General features: G+C 45.4%; 1 protein-coding gene and 1 long non-coding RNA gene across 14 annotated transcripts; one reads left to right on the forward strand and one right to left on the reverse strand.

Annotated features, from left to right (window-relative positions):
• The first annotated feature begins 4,980 nt into the window (after window positions 1-4,980).
• On the forward strand, window positions 4,981-18,380 carry LOC123135852 (uncharacterized). 13 transcript variants are annotated; one of them, XR_006466288.1, is made up of 7 exons: window positions 4,981-6,045; window positions 7,719-7,813; window positions 7,973-8,204; window positions 8,324-8,416; window positions 8,576-10,318; window positions 10,822-10,923; window positions 16,774-18,380. It is a non-coding gene; the product is annotated as an uncharacterized lncRNA (long non-coding RNA). The 13 variants fall into 13 exon arrangements; XR_006466285.1 differs by lacking the exon at window positions 8,324-8,416 and having other exon boundaries at window positions 8,417-9,241; window positions 10,221-10,318; window positions 16,774-18,379; XR_006466290.1 differs by lacking the exon at window positions 8,324-8,416 and having other exon boundaries at window positions 8,417-9,241; window positions 10,221-10,318; window positions 10,829-10,923; window positions 16,774-18,379.
• Window positions 10,633-14,098, reverse strand: LOC123135850 (probable LRR receptor-like serine/threonine-protein kinase At3g47570). Its single transcript, XM_044555082.1, has 2 exons — window positions 11,351-14,098; window positions 10,633-11,267 (listed from the first exon to the last, which is right to left on the reverse strand). Exons 1-2 carry the CDS (start codon window positions 14,094-14,096, stop codon window positions 10,852-10,854), a joined length of 3,162 nt encoding a protein of 1,053 aa, XP_044411017.1. The 5' UTR covers window positions 14,097-14,098; the 3' UTR covers window positions 10,633-10,851.
• Window positions 18,381-18,675: the final 295 nt, after the last annotated feature.

The following is an 18,675-nucleotide window of genomic DNA, read 5'->3' on the forward strand; positions in this document are numbered from 1 at the left end:
CATGACCGAGACGGCTCTCCGGTCAATAATCAACAGCGGGATCTGGATACCCATGTTGGCTCCCACATGCTCCTCGATGATGTCATCGGATGAACCACGATGTCGAGGATTCAATCAACCCCGTATGCAATTCCCTTTGTCAATCGGTATGTTACTTGCTCGAGACTCGATCGTCGGTATCCCAATACCTCGTTTAGTCTCGTTACCGGCAAGTCACTTTACTCGTACCGTAATGCATGATCCCGTGACCAAACACTTGGTCACTTTGAGCTCATTATGATGATGCACTACCGAGTGGGCCCAGTGATACCTCTCCGTCATACGGAGTGACAAATCCCAGTCTTGATCCGTGTCAACCCAACAGACACTTTCGGAGATACCGTAGTGCACCTTTATAGTCACCCAGTTACGTTGTGACGTTTGGTACACCCAAAGCACTCCTATGGTATCCGGGAGTTACACGACCTCATGGTGTAAGGAAGAGATACTTAACATTGGAAAAGCTGTAGCAAAACGAACTACACGATCTTGTGCTATGCTTAGGATTGGGTCTTGTCCATCATGTCATTCTCCTAATGACGTGATCCCGTTGTCAATGACATCTAATGTCCATAGTCAGGAAACCATGACTATCTGTTGACCAACGAGCTAGTCAACTAGAGGCTTACTAGGGACGTATTTTGGTCTATGTATTCACACGTGTATTACGATTTCCGGATAATACAATTATAGCATGAATAAAAGACAATTATCATGAACAAGGAAATATAATAATAATGCTTTTATTATTGCCTCTAGGGCATATTTCCAACACCCACGGCCCAGATCGGGGCCTGCGGGGCCCATCTGGGTCCTTGCGGGCCGGCCCCCGGTGTGGCTTCGTCATTGTCTGTGTGGTGAGGAGGAGGAGCAGCTCGGACAGGGGGCAGTGACGCCGTTGGCGTGCCAGCTGCGGCGTGGAGTCGGGAGCTGTCCAGGCCTCTGAGAGCCTGGCTGGGCATGTGGGGCCACGGGCCCAGTAGGCTCCTGCTTTGACGTCCGGTCAGCTACAGTCGTGGACGGTGGAGGTGGGGCCCTCCAGTATGCTGCCGGTGCTGCTGCCCTAGTCCCAGCTCCCGTTCTTTGTTGTGCAGGCCATCTTCGCGGTGCCGTGGTAAGACAACGTGGGAACCTTCATGTCCGTGTTGGCGCAGGGTGGTGGTCGGTTTGGTGGCGAGCTCCAGAGTGCCTGAGGTGGAGGATGGGATCGGGAGAAATCCCTGTTGGCTTGGCCGACACCGACGCGGTGGCGCCTGAGGGTACCACCGGACCTTCCTGGAGGGCGTCGGGGCTACCCTTCCTCTCTCTTCACCGCGTATCGGGGGAAACCCTTGGCAGCAGTGTCGTCATTGTCGCGTCCCTTCTTGGAGGTGTTGATGGGTACCAGCTCTTCAGAGTTTCGGAGCTTGGGGGCGATTTCCGGTGGACGCAGCGGTCGCGAGGCTTCGTCGTTTTGTCGATCCGCCGTTATCGGCATTTGTTTCTTTTTTTCTCTTTCTTTCTTTTTTGGCGTGATTGTGCTGCTTCGCCCCAACACCTATCGTTGGTTGTATCGGATGGTTGCTTTGTAATACAAAGCGGGAGAAACCCTTTTTCGTAAGGTAAATGCTTGTATCCGGCGCGCCGGCCAAACTTTCGGCCGGTCGCGCGGCTCTTCTCGCGCACACAGCACAACGGCTGCAGTGCCGCACACACACCACGTGTTCATGGGTCCCACGCGCACTACCCACGCATCCACGTCCTTATCCCAGCAACCGCCCATCCACAGAAATCTCATCCACTCGTCCTCTCGCTCACGTCTGGCCTACCTCGCCTCTGCCTCTCACTCGGGCCGCCGCATCCTTGCTCCGGGAGCCTCACTACCACCTGCCCATGTTGCTCCGGCAAGCGACCACTATACACCCACCTCGCGCTGCTCCGACAAGCGGCCACTATCCACCCGCCTCGCGTTGCTCCGGTGAGCGGCCGCTCATCCATCAGCGTGACCATGTGGCAACCAGCACTCGTCGCCATGGGCGACAGCAGCTAGTTGCGCTCCTGTCCATGGTCGTGCTCCTATCCATGGCCGTTGTAGCAGGATTTGCTACAACCGTGCTTTTTTGCTGGAACCAGCCCATGTATTTGCTACCACCCACCCATCCAAAATCTGCTACCACGTTAGTTTTTGCCGAAAAAGGCTTTCGCCCCGCTTTATAAATAAAGCAACCACCAAGCACAAAGTATCAAGGTCACAACAACACACCACACTCACTCACTCAAAGCCACCGCAGGCACGGTCTAACACAAACACACAGACAAAGAGACCCAAGTTCCGCTGTGGGCACAGCATAACAAGCCCAACACAAGCACATGACGAGACAACGGAAAAAGAAAGGCGATGGCGATGGCGATGGCAACGAAGATCTAATCTGGTTCTGGAGGTGGTGGGGGAAGCGGTGGAGCCATCCGGAGAGCCATCGTGCAAAGCTGGGTGATGATGGAGGTGATGGCGTCTCTCTCCCTGGGGCGGCTAAGCGGCCGCCGAAGCTGCAAGTAATCAGACCATTTGAACAAAGCGCCAGTAGCACGACGAAGAGGGATGCGCTGAATCACAAGTTTATTCCTAACAGTCCATAGCGTCTAGGCCAGCACCCCAATGGCCAGCCACCTAATGTGGCGCACTGCGAGTGGGATTGCCTGGAGTTCGACGAAGAGAGCGGGGAAGTTTTTGTGGTCCCAGCTTCCACCCGCTATCTCGCGGAAACAGCTCCATAGGAACTGCGCGAACACGCAGGTGAAGAAGATATGATTCGAATCCTCTTCCAGCCCGCAGAGCAGGCATCGCCCATCACCCAGACCATTGCGCTTTAGGACCTCGACGCCAGACGGGAGGCCACCGTGGATCCATTGCCACAAGAAAATCCTAATCTTCAGGGGAAGGCGAATCTCCCAGATGAAGGTGAGCGCCTCATGGCCAGGCGAGGGAGCAATGGCCTGGTATAGGGACTTGGTGGAGAATTATCCAGAAGGCTCTAGACGCCATCTGGAGATGTCATCCTCGGTCGTAAGATCAGGCGCGTGCAATGCAATGCAGTCAAGCAGCTCTTGCCAGTCGGCGGTCTCAGCCGGACGAAAGGGCCTCCGGAACGTGAGCTGCCCTAAGTCAATAAGGGCTGCCACGACCAAAATATGAGGGGCCACCACAATGGAGAATAGGTCCGGAAAGCGGGCCGCAAGGGGCAAGTTGCCGGACCATCTGTCGAACCAGAACAAGGTGGCGGTGCCTGATCCGACCTCTATCGAGGTCCCAATCCAGAGGACAGGGAGGAGCTGGATGCATGACGGATTGCCAAAACTGGGATCCCCCAGACCGCTGGCAGAAAGCGAGAGGCTGGCCATGGAGGTATTTCTGCTGAATGATGCGGAGCCACAGGCCACCATCTCCGTTGGCAATCCGCCAAAGCCACCGAGTCAGGAGGGCAATGTTCATGCGTTTGGAAGACATGATCCCGAGGCCGCCCTGGTCGCGAGGCTTGCAGATTTCTGACCACCTAACCATGTGGTACTTCTACTTGTCTCCCTTACCGGCCCAGAAGAAACGGCCCTGAACAGTGGCGATCTCGTGATGAAGCGTCTCCGGAAGGCTGTAGAAGCTCATGATGAACAAGAGCAAGCTGAAGAGGGACGAGTTGATGAGCACCGTACGTGCTGCTTTGGAGAGCCACCGACCTTGCCAAGGCTCGATACGGTGCTGAAGCTTCCCCACCGTGGGGCGCAGTTCAGCCACCGTGAGCCTAGAATCACTAATGGGTATCCCCAGATAAGTCATTGGGAAGCTCCCAAGCTAGCAGTTAAGCCGATCCGCTATACTCTGGCGCTCGTCTTGGGAGTACCCCAAGACCATCACCACGTTAGTTTTTGCTGGAACCGGTGAACCATTTTGCTACAACCGTTTTGGTTTTTTGTTACTACCGGTGTTTTGTGCATTTGTGCTACATCCATCTTCATGACATTGCTTTTTTTCCAGTCTTTTCTTGCTACAACCATGTTATGATTTTGTTGGAACCGAAGATAATTTTTGCTGGAACCGGCTCATGTTTTTGCTACCACTCACCCCGCCCAAAATCTGCTACCACCGTATTTTTTCTAGAACCGGCTAAGGATTTTGCTACAACCATATTGTTTTTGTGTTACTGCCGGTGTTTGTCGAATTTTTGCTACATCCCATCTCCATGAACATGCGAGACCCGCGACTGTGTCTTTTGATGCAACTTCTTTGTCAGTTTTTTGTTATCACAGGTGTCGATGATTGCTACATTCATTCTCACGAGATGCTACATCCCTGTTTCTTTCGGTCAATTTTTTTTGCTACAATCATGTTTGATTTTGCTGGAACCGAAGTCAATTTTTGCTACTTCCATTCACGGCGGCGTTGCTCGACGGTGGCGATGGATTTTTTTTTGGGACCCACGGCTACCCCCCGAAAGCGAGAATGGAGTGGCGGTGAGCTTCGAGGCCGGCGTCGAGCTCGTCCATGGCGGGGGAGGGGTGGGGTCAGCGGGGGCTCAGTCGTCGGGCGGAGGTTCTTTCGTGTCTGGCGTGCGGCGACGCGAGGTGGGAGATGCGGGGTGGACAAAGAAAAAAGGAGCTCGATCAAACGGTTGATAAGACGCACATCTGACGGCTGGGGGTCGACCGGTCAAACGGCTCGGTCGGTGCGCCGACGCCTGCTGATAAGACGCATATCTGACGGCTGGGGGTCGACCGGCCGAACGGTTCGACCGGTGCGCCGGCGCCCAGCACTGTCCTTTTCGTAATTAGTATACCACCATTTCTCTGTTTTCTCTGCCGACTGTTGACCCCGAAGGCCATGTTCGGTTGACAGGGTTGTGGAGGGGTTCTGACAGGGATTGAGGTGGATTAAATCCTCTACAAGTCAAATTCCCCAAATCCCCTCCAATCCTCTTAGGGCAGGGTGTAACCGAACAAAGCCGAAAGGACTTTTTTTTCCCCACTCGCCCCTCTGTCGCCGCCGCTCAAGGGATCTCCAGCCACCGGAGTCCCCGCCCCCTCCGACGCATCCATCTTCTTCAACTCCTACGCCGCCAGCCTGCTCTGATTCGCCTCCGACTAAGCCGACTGGTCGCCGCAACGATGAAGGTACGGCCATCCCGATATCCCCCGGCCCTGAAAATCTCTCCCTGCCCCAGCGCGTGCCGCCGCGGCAGTGAATCCATGAATCCGCTGCGTGCTCCTCCCAGCGCCCTCTCTCTCTCTCTCTCTCTCTCTCTCTCTCTCTCCCTCTCTGAACCACTAGAAGCACCAGTAATCTTTGACACTTGGGTGGAAATTTTGCACTGGTCTCTGTTTGCCTTCATGCTTCATTACACGGAATTCAGTTTGCCTTCTCATATGTGACGAATCATCATGCCATTTAGATGTGTAAATTTACTTTTTATTTCTGTATTGTCAACCCGTCTCTGAAACTTAGGTACTACAAGAACGGCAAGTGAACCCTTAAACTGTATTTATAGTTATATGTATGTCAACTACTGTAAGAGACAGGATCAGTCTATCTATGTGTATACTGTTTTTTTAGAAATCCTCACGAGTAGTGTTTCTAATTTCTACCTTAGAAATTCTCATTATTCCCAGACCCTTGGGGATCATATTCTTGTCAATTTCTCTGACTGACAAGTACCACATATATCAATAGTCTCTTAGTTGTTTTTGGACTACCACGTATCCTTATAATCATATAACTGTTTTTGATTACTAATTGTACTGTTTTTGGTTACTAGCAATATTGTGCATCTTTATGTTGTGCATATGTTCCGGTCTTCCAATTTTTTATAGCCTTAAAAAGAAAGAGCAGGTTAGCAAGGAGGAGCAAGTGTCACAGCAAGGGTTAAACAATACCAGTTAGGCTTGCGGCCCAGCCACTCTTCTCTGCCGTCTCCTCCGGCTCTCCAAATGCACAAAGGCCGGCCAGCCTGCCGGCACCAAGCACCCATGACCATATCAGCGGTAAGGTCCAGATACCCTGCTTAGTTATCTACTACATGTACTTTTGCTGGTCGCTCTGGTTAGTCTGCTGCCCCTGCTGCTTTTGGCTGAATGAGTGAATGTTACTGACTGCGTTTCTAGTCTCAGATTCCTGTTTCTTTTGTTACAAAATTGCCTTTATGTGCTGTCAAATATATGCTTCAATTTGTTACTGGGTATGTGAAAAATTTATTAGGATCGATTTCTGCTACTGCTAACAAACAGCCTGACTGACTGCTGATTTTGCTTGGAGACACAAACTGATTTATTAGGATCGATGGTTTTTGTGAAGTTAATGTAGTAAGCTGACAACTACCATTTCTAAACTTCTGTTGCACAACACTGTGATGATCTTACATTATATTTTTCTGATATGGTGCAAAGAAAATGAAGCTGCTTCTGTTATTAAAGGCGATGCATGAACTGATTCACATTGCTGCTAGTGTCATGATTGTGATGATGCACTATTGTTGGGAACCTAGAAGCTGCTTCCTGGTTGTACTACTGTGTTTGGCTTGTGTAATTATTCTGAATTTCTGATGATGCAGTCTGTAGTTGGGTAACCTGTTTTTGGAAGGAAACTGTGCCCTGAATGAATGAATGAATGATACAGATGCATACTAGTTTGTGATTCTTTTGTTTTTGTGGGACAAATTGCTTCTGCTGTATGTGAAATATTCCTGCTGCTGTTACTGCCTACTGCTACCCTGTCCCTGATGCTTTCTGGACTGTGATTTTTAATTTATGTTTTGGACAGAGTTCTTCATTCTTATTTCAGAATCAGATTTTGGATAGACCGCTTGTGCTGTCGAATATACACAATAAATATTTTTTGAGGGAAAGCCATCATGGCTACCTTTATTGAATTAAAACCCGGATACATCATTTATGAGCCTACCGACAACAATGTCAGGGGGCTCGTTTAACCAACTAAAAGAAGACTTATTACAATAGCTATGGTTTGCTAACACGTGAGCCACTTGATTACAAGAGCGAAGACAATGCTTGAAAGTGACAGAAACAGGGTCGATTTTCTGCTGCTGCTACTGCCTACTGCCCCCAATTTTCTTTTTCTGAACACATGGATAATATATACTGCAAAACATTTGTCAGGCTCGAGCCAAGGCTCCTCTTTTCCTCTGCTCTTCTATATGCTTACAGGCAAACAGGAGGGGCGCATCTCTACCGCTGCATCTCTTATCATCTATGCTCTCGAGGCCGTGTGTCTTTGAGCAGGAAATACCAATCCTAAAGACAGAAACCAACCACTCATGGATTCTATCATTATATATGTATCTAGGAGGGAGCCTTGATGATGGCTGTAGGTTGTACGACATTTGTTGACAAGGATATGCTGTGGCCAAGCCAGCGACTGTAACCAGTCCAGACACACTTCCCTCGGTGATATGATATCTCTCCAATTTAATTTCTGACTCTTGTGAGGTTGACACCGGGTCAAGTCCTACTCTCCTATCAAACTGTGTCGAAGTTTTCAGACTTCACTTTCTTGTAACTGTTCATAGGCCAAGACGTGTTCTTGGATTAGTATGGTACCACATTTATTTGATACAGTTGTAAAACAACATAGCTCTGAGAACAATTACTAACTGGAGCAATACATAATCTTCTTACTACATAATGTTTTCCTATTGCAGGATCATATCTTGTACTAGCTTGTTTATTCAACGTTGCTCTGAATTTCTCGAGTCGAGGCTTCTCTTTCTGCTCCATGCTCCCCCATAAGCTTGAGGTACGCATCTCTGATTGCGTGTATCTCTGCCGCTGCATCTCTCGTCAGTGCTTGGTCTCGAGGCTGTGCCTTGGAGCAGGATATGCCAAGCCTGAAAACTGAAACCAATAACTCCATGATTCTAATACTTGTATTGTTATCCCATTTTCCGCTGTGCAGCCACATTGTTGGGTCAGCTATCTCCAGGGTCCTATCTTGAAGTGCATCCTCAACAAACTTATGAAGATCCAATGAATCTCTGAACATGCCTTCTGTTGGGCTCCTTCCAGTAAACATCTCAAGCAGCAATTTGCCAAGGCTATAAATATCACCAGCTGTAGAGACTGCAGAGCCTTCTCCATACTCTGCAATTATGCAAAGTCTTGTGGTTAGCATGCCTTGATTGACCAAGGTTAAACTTCCACTTCAAAACTCCTCGAATACCTTGATTGAACAACAAGTAATGATCTTAATGAGATAACGCTTGAACGATTACTAATTGAAATGATACATAATTTTATTATTATGTAGGATCATGTCTTGTACCAGCTTGTTTATTCAATGATGTTCTGAATCTTGAGTTGAGGCTTCTCTTTCTGCTCAATGCTCCCCTGTAAATTTCAGGTACGCATCTCTGATTGTGTGCATCTCCGTTGCTGCATCTCTCGTCAGTGCTCGGGCTCGAGGTTGTTGCTTTTAGCAGGATATGCCAAGCCTGAAGACCGAGACCAAGCACTCCTGGATTCTAATACTTGCAGTGTTATCATGTTGTCCGCCGTGCAGCCACATTGTTGGGTCAGCTATCTCAAAGGTTCTATCTGGAAGTGCCTCCTCGACAAATTTATGCAAATCCAATGAATCTCTGAACGTGCATCCTCGACATCATCTGGAAGTGCATTCTCTGGTGGGCTCCTTCCGGTAAACATCTCAAGCAGCAATATGCCAAGACTATAAATATCACCAGCTGTTGAGACTGCAGAGCTATCTCCATACTCTGTATTACGCAAAGGTTTGTGGTTAACATGTCATATTTGATTGAAAAGGTAAAATATGAAGTTAGAAGAATTTTAGTCACCTGGAGCAATATAGCCTATCCAACCTTTAATTCCAGTTGAGCCATATGAAGTTTGCATCCCCTTGCTTGTATTTTCTTGACGGATCCTTGATATGGCAAAGTCTCCAACTCGTGCGTTCATGTCTTCAGCAAGAAGAATCTTGCTTGGCTTAAGATCACAATGAATCACCAATGGTTGGCAGTAGTTGTGCAAATATTCTACTCCATCCACAATGCGTCCAATGGCCATGGCGTCCTCTCTCCTCCTTGGCCCCCACCCTAAAACCAAGGCGGAAACCCCTCTTCCCTCCTGCCTGTGGCCTTGCCCCTCTCCTCCACCAAGGCGGCTCCCTCTCTCCAGATCCACCAAGGACGGCCAGCATCCTCTAGGGCAGGTATGGCTGTGTGGCCCAGAGAAATCAAAATTTGATGTGAATCGATGCTAGATGGTTGGTCTGTAGTTGGTAATCTGGGTTTAATTTTGGGACAAAATGCTTCTTCTCTCAAATATACACATTACCTGCTGCCTGCTTCCTACTGCCAAGTTAACATCCTGCTGATGCTCTGCTGCTTTTGGAGGTGAACTGTTCCCTGATTGATTGAATGAATGACACCAATATGCATCTGGTACAACTCCTCTGCTCTTCGTTGTGCTGTAGAATAGTTTGTCTCGCGGCAAATTGCTTGTGCTGTAAAATGAACTACTTTCTCAATGTTGCCAGCCTACTTCACTGAGGATGCGATTTTCCTGAATCTTTTAAATTACTTACAAGCCATGTAGCAAATATACTGACAACTGCTATTGCACAACACTAGGATTTTACCTTTTTACATTACACTACATTTATTTGATACTTGTTCCAAAGAAAATAGCTGCATTAAAAATAAAGCTTACTGGAAAGATTGATTGTTGATAACGTCCTCCTAGCTAGTAAAGGTCCTCTGGACCTGCTGCTACAGTGCTATTGCACAACATTGGGATGGTTTTACTTTAAATTTGTTTTTCTCATATGCTCTCCAGATTCACATCCTCCTAGGTACATATCTAGTTCCTGTATTTCTTTTTACTAATAAGGGAATTAATAGAAGGTGGATGGTTAGTCTCTGGTTATAAGGATTACCTTGCTGCTGCTTCTGCAAGCTGTTCTCTGAATGGATGGTACTGATGCTTTCGAGTCCGTGATTCTGATTAATCTTTGGACACATTAATTTATTTTTCTGAGAATCAGATTTGGGCAGGCTGCTTGTGCTCTAAATTCTAGTATCTGTTTCTGCACATGGAAAGCATATACGCTGTTAACAAGCAGCCTGACTTTACTACCTCAAGACAGGATATGCTTTCTAACCTGTGATTTCTGTTTATTTTATTGACAGATAACTTTTTCTCCTATTGAGAATCAGATTTTAGACAGATTGCCTGTGCTCTCAATGCGCATTAGTTTGTACCCCAAGTTTGTTTCTGCACATGGACGGTATGTACTCTTTAACAAAAAGTCTGATTGTACTACCTAAAGACAGGATATACCAATTCTGAAGACAGAAACCAAGCGCTCTAGGTTGTACTACCTTATTACTACTTATTAATTAATGAAGGAAGAAAGCTTGTTCACAAAGGAAAATCTGTTTGTGATTATTATAGTGTTATTAATCTGATCCGATGCACTTTGTTTTCGATATAAAAAATAAAATCGGATTGTTTTGCTTACAAAAGCGAGGAATAATAAAAATAAGAAAAAAAATGAAACTCTCTGCAACTTCAGGTCTACTGAAGCATGAAGCAATAATGTTGCCTCCATGTGTACAGTTTCGATAATGGGAAAACAATTACACTGCCTGATTTATGAATCAACCTACAACCTGCTGTTGTGCTATTATTGCACAACACCATGGTTTTGTATTTATTTCATACAGTTGTAAAGCAACATACATAGCTCTGAGAAGAATTACTAACTGAAATGACACATTATTTTTTTAGTATGCAGGATCAAATCTTGTGCCAGCTTGTTTATGCAACGCTGCTCTGAATTTCTTGAGTCGAGGCTTCTCGTTCTGCTCCATGCTCCCCTATGAACTTGAGGTATGCATCTCTAATTGCGTGCATCTCCGTTGTTGCATCTCTTGTCAGTGCTCGGTCACGAGGATGTTGCTTTGAGCAGGATATGCCAAGGCTCAAGACTGAAACCAATAATTCCTGAATTCTAATGCTTGTAGTGTTATTGTGTTGTCCGCTGTGCAACCACATTGTCGGGTCAGCTATCTCCAAGGTTCTATCTGGAAGAGCATCCTCGACAAACTTATGCAGACCCAATGAATCTCCGAACGTGCCTTCTGTTGGGCTTCTTCCCGTAAACATCTCAAGCAGTAGTATGCCAAGACTATAAATATCACCAGCGGTTGAGACAGCAGAGCCTTCCCCATACTCTGCAATTATGCACAGTTTTGTGCTTAGCATGACATATTCGAGCAAAAAGTAAAAAAAATAAAATTAGAAGAATTTTAGTCACCTGGAGCAACATAGCCTATGGAACCTCTAAGTCCAGTTGAGCCATATGAAGTCTGCATCCCTTCGCTTGTATTTTCTTGAAGGATCCTTGATATGCCAAAGTCTCCAACTCGGGCGCTCAGGTCTTCAGCAAGAAGAATGTTGCTTGGCTTAAGATCACAGTGGATTACCAATGGCTGACAGTAGTTGTGCAAATATTCTACTGCGTCCACAATATCAACAGCAATATCAAGCCTCTGGGCAAGGCTGAAAGTGTTGTTTGTAGTGGCTTCTTGAGATTTTGGATGAAGCCAGCCATCCAAGTTACCGTTGGGCATGAACTCAAAAACCAATGCCTTAAACTCTTGACCTTGGTGGTTAACGCTCGAACAAGAAGTAATGATCTTAATGAGACAACGGTGTCGTATCCTTCTCATAGTCTCACACTCAGCCTCAAAACTCTTGGAATATCTTGATTGACCCAGATTGAACACCTTGACAGCCAATGTTCTTTCTTCAGTGTCCAAAACACACTTATAAACTGCACCATAACTTCCTCTCCCAAGCAAGTTGGCTTCTGAAAACTCGTTAGTTCCTCTCAATAATGCATGATACGGGATTCTCTTGTAATGGTCATCAACAATTGAATGTTGTGCTAATGTCTTTTGTCTTGGTTTGAGCTTCTTGCAAAGTATCCAAACAAGAAAAATAACCAAAAGTGAGAACAAGATTGCTCCAGCTGTCGCTAGTGAAATTACAATAGACTTTGGCATCTTTCTTTTGTTCTTGCTTAAGTGCCTTGTGGAGCATGGAGCCAAATGAAGTTGAGGTGTACCGCCACACAAATTTACATTCCCAACAACTGCTAAGTAAGTGATGTTTCTGAAAACACCTTCATTTGGCACCTCACCTTGCAAATTGTTGAAGGATACATCCAATTCAAACAAGGATGTCAAATTCTGTAGAACTAGTGGGATTGGCCCTGACAAGTGGTTATGTGCTAGGTATAGTTCCTGCAGGTTTCCAATATTGCCCATGGCATCAGGAATATTACCAGATAACTTATTCATGGTCAGATTCAATACTCTGAGCCCCTTTATGTTTGCTAGCAACCGAGGTATGCTTCCTTCAAATGAATTGTTGTCTAATGATAGCCTTTCCAACACTATGCAATTCTTAATACTATCGGGTATCTTGCCAGACAACTGGTTTCCTGATAGAGCCAGGTGGTTAAGATTTGCCAAACTACCAACTTCATTAGGAAGGGGTCCAGAAAGGGAATTGTATGACAGGTCCAAATACCAAGAAAGGCTAGGTAATTTGAAAATCTCTATGGGTATTGAACCATTGAGTCTGTAGTTAGCTGACAAATCAAGTAAGAATAGGTTTTTCAACTTCCCCAGGCTTGCTGGAATGGTCCCCTCCAAGTTTCCATGGTCTGCGACAAGCCTAGTCAACTGCGAAAGGTTCCCTAGAGATGATGGTATGAGGCCAGACAAGCTATTATTGTACACGGATAGCTCGATCAAGTTCTCTAGCTTACCGATGCTCTCTGGAATCACTCCGTAAATGGAAGTATTTGCTATTCCAAGTATTTCCAGACCAATCAGATTTCCAATATCTGCAGGGATACTTCCATAGATCCTATTATCCATTAAGTATAACCCTGTGAGAGTCGTTGAGAGGTTCACAATTGAACCTGGCAGTTGTCCTCCAAAATTATTGTTTGCGAGTACCAATACCTGCAGTTGGCTGCAGTTTGCCAAAGAAGTGATGAATTCCCACCCCTTGTTGTCATTTGCTTTGAGCTCATTTTCACCCAAGTGCAGTCTCTGGAGAGCTATGAGCCTCCCCAAAGTGGAAGGCACATAACCACTAAATCTATTTCGCCCAATATTAAGATTCGTGAGACTAGACATATTGGACAGTGATGAAGGGAGGGCTCCACTGAAGTGATTACGAATTAAGCCGAGATATTCCAACTTAGGGAACTTGTCGCCAATATCATCCGGAATGCTTCCGTACAACATATTAAACCCTACTGAAAATACTTCCACCGATGACCAGTTGTAGAGAGAAGGTGGGAGCATACCAGAGAGGTTATTTCCGACAAGGCTGAAGAACTGCATGCGCTGGAATCTTCCGAGCTCTGGTGGGATTGAGCCCACAAGCTGATTAGTGGTGAGATCGAGGTATTGTAGATGGGACAGGTTGGCCAGAGATGTCGGGATGAACCCTGTGAAGTGGTTGTCTCTCAGTGAGATCACTGCCAGGGACGTGAGCTTCTTGCCGAGGTCAGCCGGGATGTGCCCGCCAAGCTTGTTGTTGGGCAGTGCCATTATGGTCATGCTGATGCAGGAGGTCAGGTTCATAGGGAATGTACCGGAGAAGGAGTTGTGGCCCAAATCGAGCCTCTGCAAGCGGCGAAGGCGGTCGATGCTCGCCGGAATCTCCCCGTGTAGCGAGTTGAAGCTCAGATTGAGCGTTCGCAGGAATGTGAGGTTTCCGATGGCCGGGGAGAGCACTCCAGCGAGCGTCTTGCTGTCCAATCTCAGCTCCACCACTCTCTCAGGTCTCCGATGGCTGCAAGTCACGCCTTCCCAGTTGCAGAAGCCAACGCTGCTGTTCCACGAGGCCAGCGAGTCACCATCGCTAACCTGCGCTTTGAAAGCAAGCAACGCGGCCTCGTCGCTAGCGGTCACCATGGTGGTAGTCAGGACGGCTAGAAATGAGCATAGCAAACTCATGACCCCCATTGCTATTGCCATGCCCATCGTGTTTTGGTTGGCAAGTACTGGCAGTAGCCTACTCTCCACTCCGTATATATGCTTTCAGTCTCGCGTGATTTCCTTGTGTGCCTGTTGCAAGTGTTGTGCTAATATTATTCCAAGAACGTCTAAATCATTATTTATGTCTTTCGCTTTCATTCCCCCAAAATAGTTTAGAACTTTGTCCCCTTTTGACAACTTGGCAATGACAATACCTCAAGTGGTTCAGCCAGACTTTTTCAAAGGTGCGGACCATCCCTCGACAATGATTGCTAAGTAGGAGGATGCTGATCAGTATGGTTCTAGTTGGCAATTGTAATCCTGTTAGCTGTTGTGCTTACAATGAAGTGATAAGTGATGCTATATCTGTGGTTCTGTACTGTGCGTTTACGTGTGTTCAGAGGGATGTTGGCTGAACCTGTAGACATGTAGCATGTGGCTCTATATGAATGGTATGTGTACTGCACCCAACAACACAAGTGATGCTACTGCTGTACGTGCGCTCCTTTTACTGCAGTTGAGTGCAAGGAAATTTGATTGGTCATTTCAGACTGCCGTTGTAGATTCCTTTTCCCACTTTGTCTAGAATTACAATTCAGTGCAGATTCATATATACACTTAAACCTTCCTGTGATTAGGATCCCGAGAGCAAGCGACTCTAGGAACAAATAAAATTCTCCTAGCCTATCCAAGTGCCGTTTATAATAATTAAGGCACATTGTGAGAGTCCCTTAAGATTTTTGTTATATGTAATGTCTCAAAAGTCACCGTACTCGATCGAGCTGTTCAATTACCATTCACGCATACTTCCGCTGTCCCATAATACAAGATAAGATGTTATTACAATCAATATGTGAATATATTGGATGTAATAACACCTTATATTATGGGACAGAGGGAGTATGTACATACATGCACCTGCATACACTAGCTATTTGTTTGACCTCACGATTGCATCATCTTTGAAGCGACAGGTAGGTCGTTGATATATGCACAACTTGTCATAGGCATTGAGTGTGTTTCTTTTTATTGACTAGTTTATAGCTGCTGCGTTATTATTGATGCAAGCTGCCATGATAGCAAATGTATATGCACAACTTGTCATGAGCATCTTTGTCTATATTGAGTATTTTTATAGCTGCATCATTATTATTAATGCGATGCCAGCTAGCGATTTTGCTTGGCCATGAGACATTTGCTTCTCAACTTTTTAAGGTATCATTTCCTTAGCAAATAAAGTTTTTTTTTTAAAAAAATTGGGCGCTGCCCTGGCACAACTTGTTATTTGGCATTTCTTTTTATTGAGTACTCCATCGTTTCTAAATATAAGCCTTTTTAGAGATTCCAATATGGACTATATACGGAGCAAAATAAGTGAATCTACACTCTAAAACACTTCTATATACATCGGTATGCAGTCTGTATCGAAATCTCTAAAAAGACTTGTATTTAGAGACGGAGGGAGTAGTTTTATAGCTGTTGCATTATTGTTGATGCAACTCAAGTAATTGAGTACGTCATGCCACCAAGTTGCAGTTGGTCCTAGTCAATCCAATCAAGATAGGTCCCATCTGTTCAAAGGCTGTTGAATGGAAATATTCTCTGCCCAGTTCACCTCTTGGTTGTTGACCAGAAACACTGGCATGTTGTTGCTGCTTCTCAATATGTTAAAGAAAATTATGTTTCCGTTCTGCATGTATAGTCTCCAATAAGAACTTTTGACCATTAAGTTTACATAGCTAACCAATTATGTAAACTTTGTATTATGAATCCATTTTTTTCATGGCAAATCTAAGGGTACAAATTCACATAGCGTTTTATTAATTAGTACGTGGTAGGAATTCGAACAGTGTTTTATTAGTTAGTGGTCGAAGATAGATGTTTCTGTGACTACAACCATAGATTAAAGCAGCTAGCCTTGTATTAGGAATGCAATGTCCTGGAAGATGATACCAGTGTAGAGACATGGTTTTGGTTCTTTTTCTTTGGCAAGTCGTAATGTGCCTATGATTAGTTATCTGAACTAGAGACCGGGCCAAGTGGCTGCTACTCTTCTTATAGTCTAATTTTCTTAGATCAGATATCTACTACCAATGGTTATTGATATTTTGTATTGTGCGACTCAACCTCTATATTATCGCATCAAGTTCAAGAGAAACCAACAAGAACTACAGATTTGGTCGACAATATCACTTTCAGTCACAGGTCACTAGATGGACAAGTGGTCAACTAGTGGCACTTCGAGACTGAGTCCGTTAATTGCCACCAGCAATACCAATAGCAGTTGTTGGATGCTTAATTTGGTGTGACAAAATTTTCCATGTTTTACTAGACAAGTTGTGCTCAAACTATTACGTAGGCAATAATGCAACCACATGCCTAGTTTCATCTTTTGTAGTCAAAGAAAAACTGTTGTTTTCCACATGAGGTAGGTTGTCTGACTGGTGGAGATCTTTTTTCTCGGAGAGAACCAAAGTGCCGATGGGAGTGACTCATGGAGGTGAGGTCATGTGATGGACGTCGAATTCGACCATTACCGGAGCAATCCGAGAACAAACTAGGAAAGAAAGCAACATGTCTGTTTGTATCATAAATGGAATTCATTTGATTGACAAGTGTTGTTCTGAAGTCTGAATCTCTGAATTACCATGAATGATGGATGGATGGGTGCATGCAGGGAGTTCTGACTGAGAGGACGACGGAGCTGGCTGCCTCGCTATCGGTGGCGGCTGCCCAGTGGATCGTCGAGGCTGACCAGTTCATGAGGGCTGGCCTCTACAACGGATGGCTCCCGCACCTGTGAGTTCTAGGCTGATGTACTACAACTTAGCTTTCGTTTGTCAGCAGCATATACATTTACTAGATCTAGAGGGTGCCAGTCCCAACGTCTTGATCAAACAAGTAATGCTAAGTCAGTAGTAATTCAGATTTTGGCGCCATATGCTTATTTTGTTGCTGACGGGTGATGCCTCGCTAAACACATTACCCGGACATGTAAACAGAGTACAAATTTTTGCAAGATCAAACATAAAATTGTCTTTATAGATAGCATAAATGTTGCCAACACATCTTGGCGCATTGTCTGATCTATTGCACAGGTGCGGCACGCCTAATCCTAAATAATGACATAAGGACAGATCCAAATAGATTGCTATTTGATCGGAAAGCATAAAGACATAAGCAAAGAATAGTAATCGCTCATGCCAATAGGTTGACAACTATACATTCATTACAGAGGATAGATGCTTAACATACCAGAGTAACTACCCTTTGATAGATTTCAATTCGTTCACAAAGGCATAAAGACCCAATTCATACCATACAATGGTTGCCCGCGACAATAAGTTCACTACAATATACCAAAAGCAAAAGATACATCATAATAACAAAAGTGCATCGAAAGGTGTAGCGGCTGCCGATGCGTCTGAAGCTCGTAGGAAGCACAAAATTTCTCAGGCAGAGTATATGTCCCGACAAGAAGAGAAAAGGAGGTGGAGCACCCGAAAATCCCGGTATCGCGAACCGTCAACTGGTCAGAGCAAGTATAATAGGTTCTAGTCAGCTGGCTGCAAGCTATTCCACGTCATTGAAACCTTAGCTGGAGGGAAGAGAAGGGAAGAGAGAGAAGGGAATGGGCGCTTCGCATACAGCCCGGCCGCAGCGCAAGGAACAAGAAGTAACAACGCTTCTGCCGTTTCAGCATGGTTAATAAGAGAGGCAACAGCCGGCTCTATAGCTATGTCCATGTCATCTATAGTCTTCATACAACCAAGACCATATTGTTTTGAATCAAAAATGATCGAATCAATCGATCGATGGTTACAGGCCCCCTTTTATATGTCCCGAGGAGACACGACGATCCCTCGAGGAGGCGTCGGTTCCAGGAGATCGAAGGGAGGCGTCGGTTGCGGGACAAACCGCAACGACGGTTTGGGCAAGGGGAGATTTTCCCCTAATTACAGAATTATTTTAACACTCCCCCTAATCTACGCTTGACCATGTAGATCATCTTCACGATTGTCCGGGAAGCTCTATCATCTCAAAAGATTCTCCTTCAAAAGTTCTTCATAAAATCTTTGATGAGATCCTGAAACATATACTCACAAAGAAAGATAGCATAATGTGATGTCATTAAAATGAGGATATCTCAAGAAGAGACTCCCCCTGACACCTGCAAGTCCCTAAGTCTTCGCATACCAATTCCATGAACACATTTCTGGAATGTAGAATTTGGTAGAGACTTGGTAAATAAATCAGCAAGGTTGTCGCATGATTTGACTTGCAGAATGCTTATTTCCCCGCTTTTCTGAAGATTATGGGGGAAAAACCATTTAGGAGAAATATGTTTGGTGATATTACTCTTGATGTATCCTATTTGCATCTGTGCAATACATGTCGCATTATCTTCATAGATAATGGTAGGTGATTTTATCGAACCCATTCCACATGACTGTTGTATGTGGTTTATCATTCTGCGAAGCCATACACATTCGCATGTTGCTTCAAATAATGAAATTATTTCAGAATGATTGGTAGATGTTGCCACCAGAGTCTGTTTCGAAGACTTCCATGATATAGC

Source organism: Triticum aestivum, chromosome 6B, assembly GCF_018294505.1.
Source record: "Triticum aestivum cultivar Chinese Spring chromosome 6B, IWGSC CS RefSeq v2.1, whole genome shotgun sequence".
In the NCBI taxonomy this organism is placed as follows: domain Eukaryota; kingdom Viridiplantae; phylum Streptophyta; class Magnoliopsida; order Poales; family Poaceae; genus Triticum; species Triticum aestivum.

Coding starts and splice junctions, on each gene's coding strand:
- LOC123135850 (XM_044555082.1), bottom strand. CDS start 14,096: ATGGCAATAGCAATGGGGGTCATGAGTTTGCTATGCTCATTTCTAGCC. Junction 11,268..11,350: donor CATAGGCTATGTTGCTCCAG/GTGACTAAAATT, acceptor GCATAATTGCAG/AGTATGGGGAAGGCTCTGCT.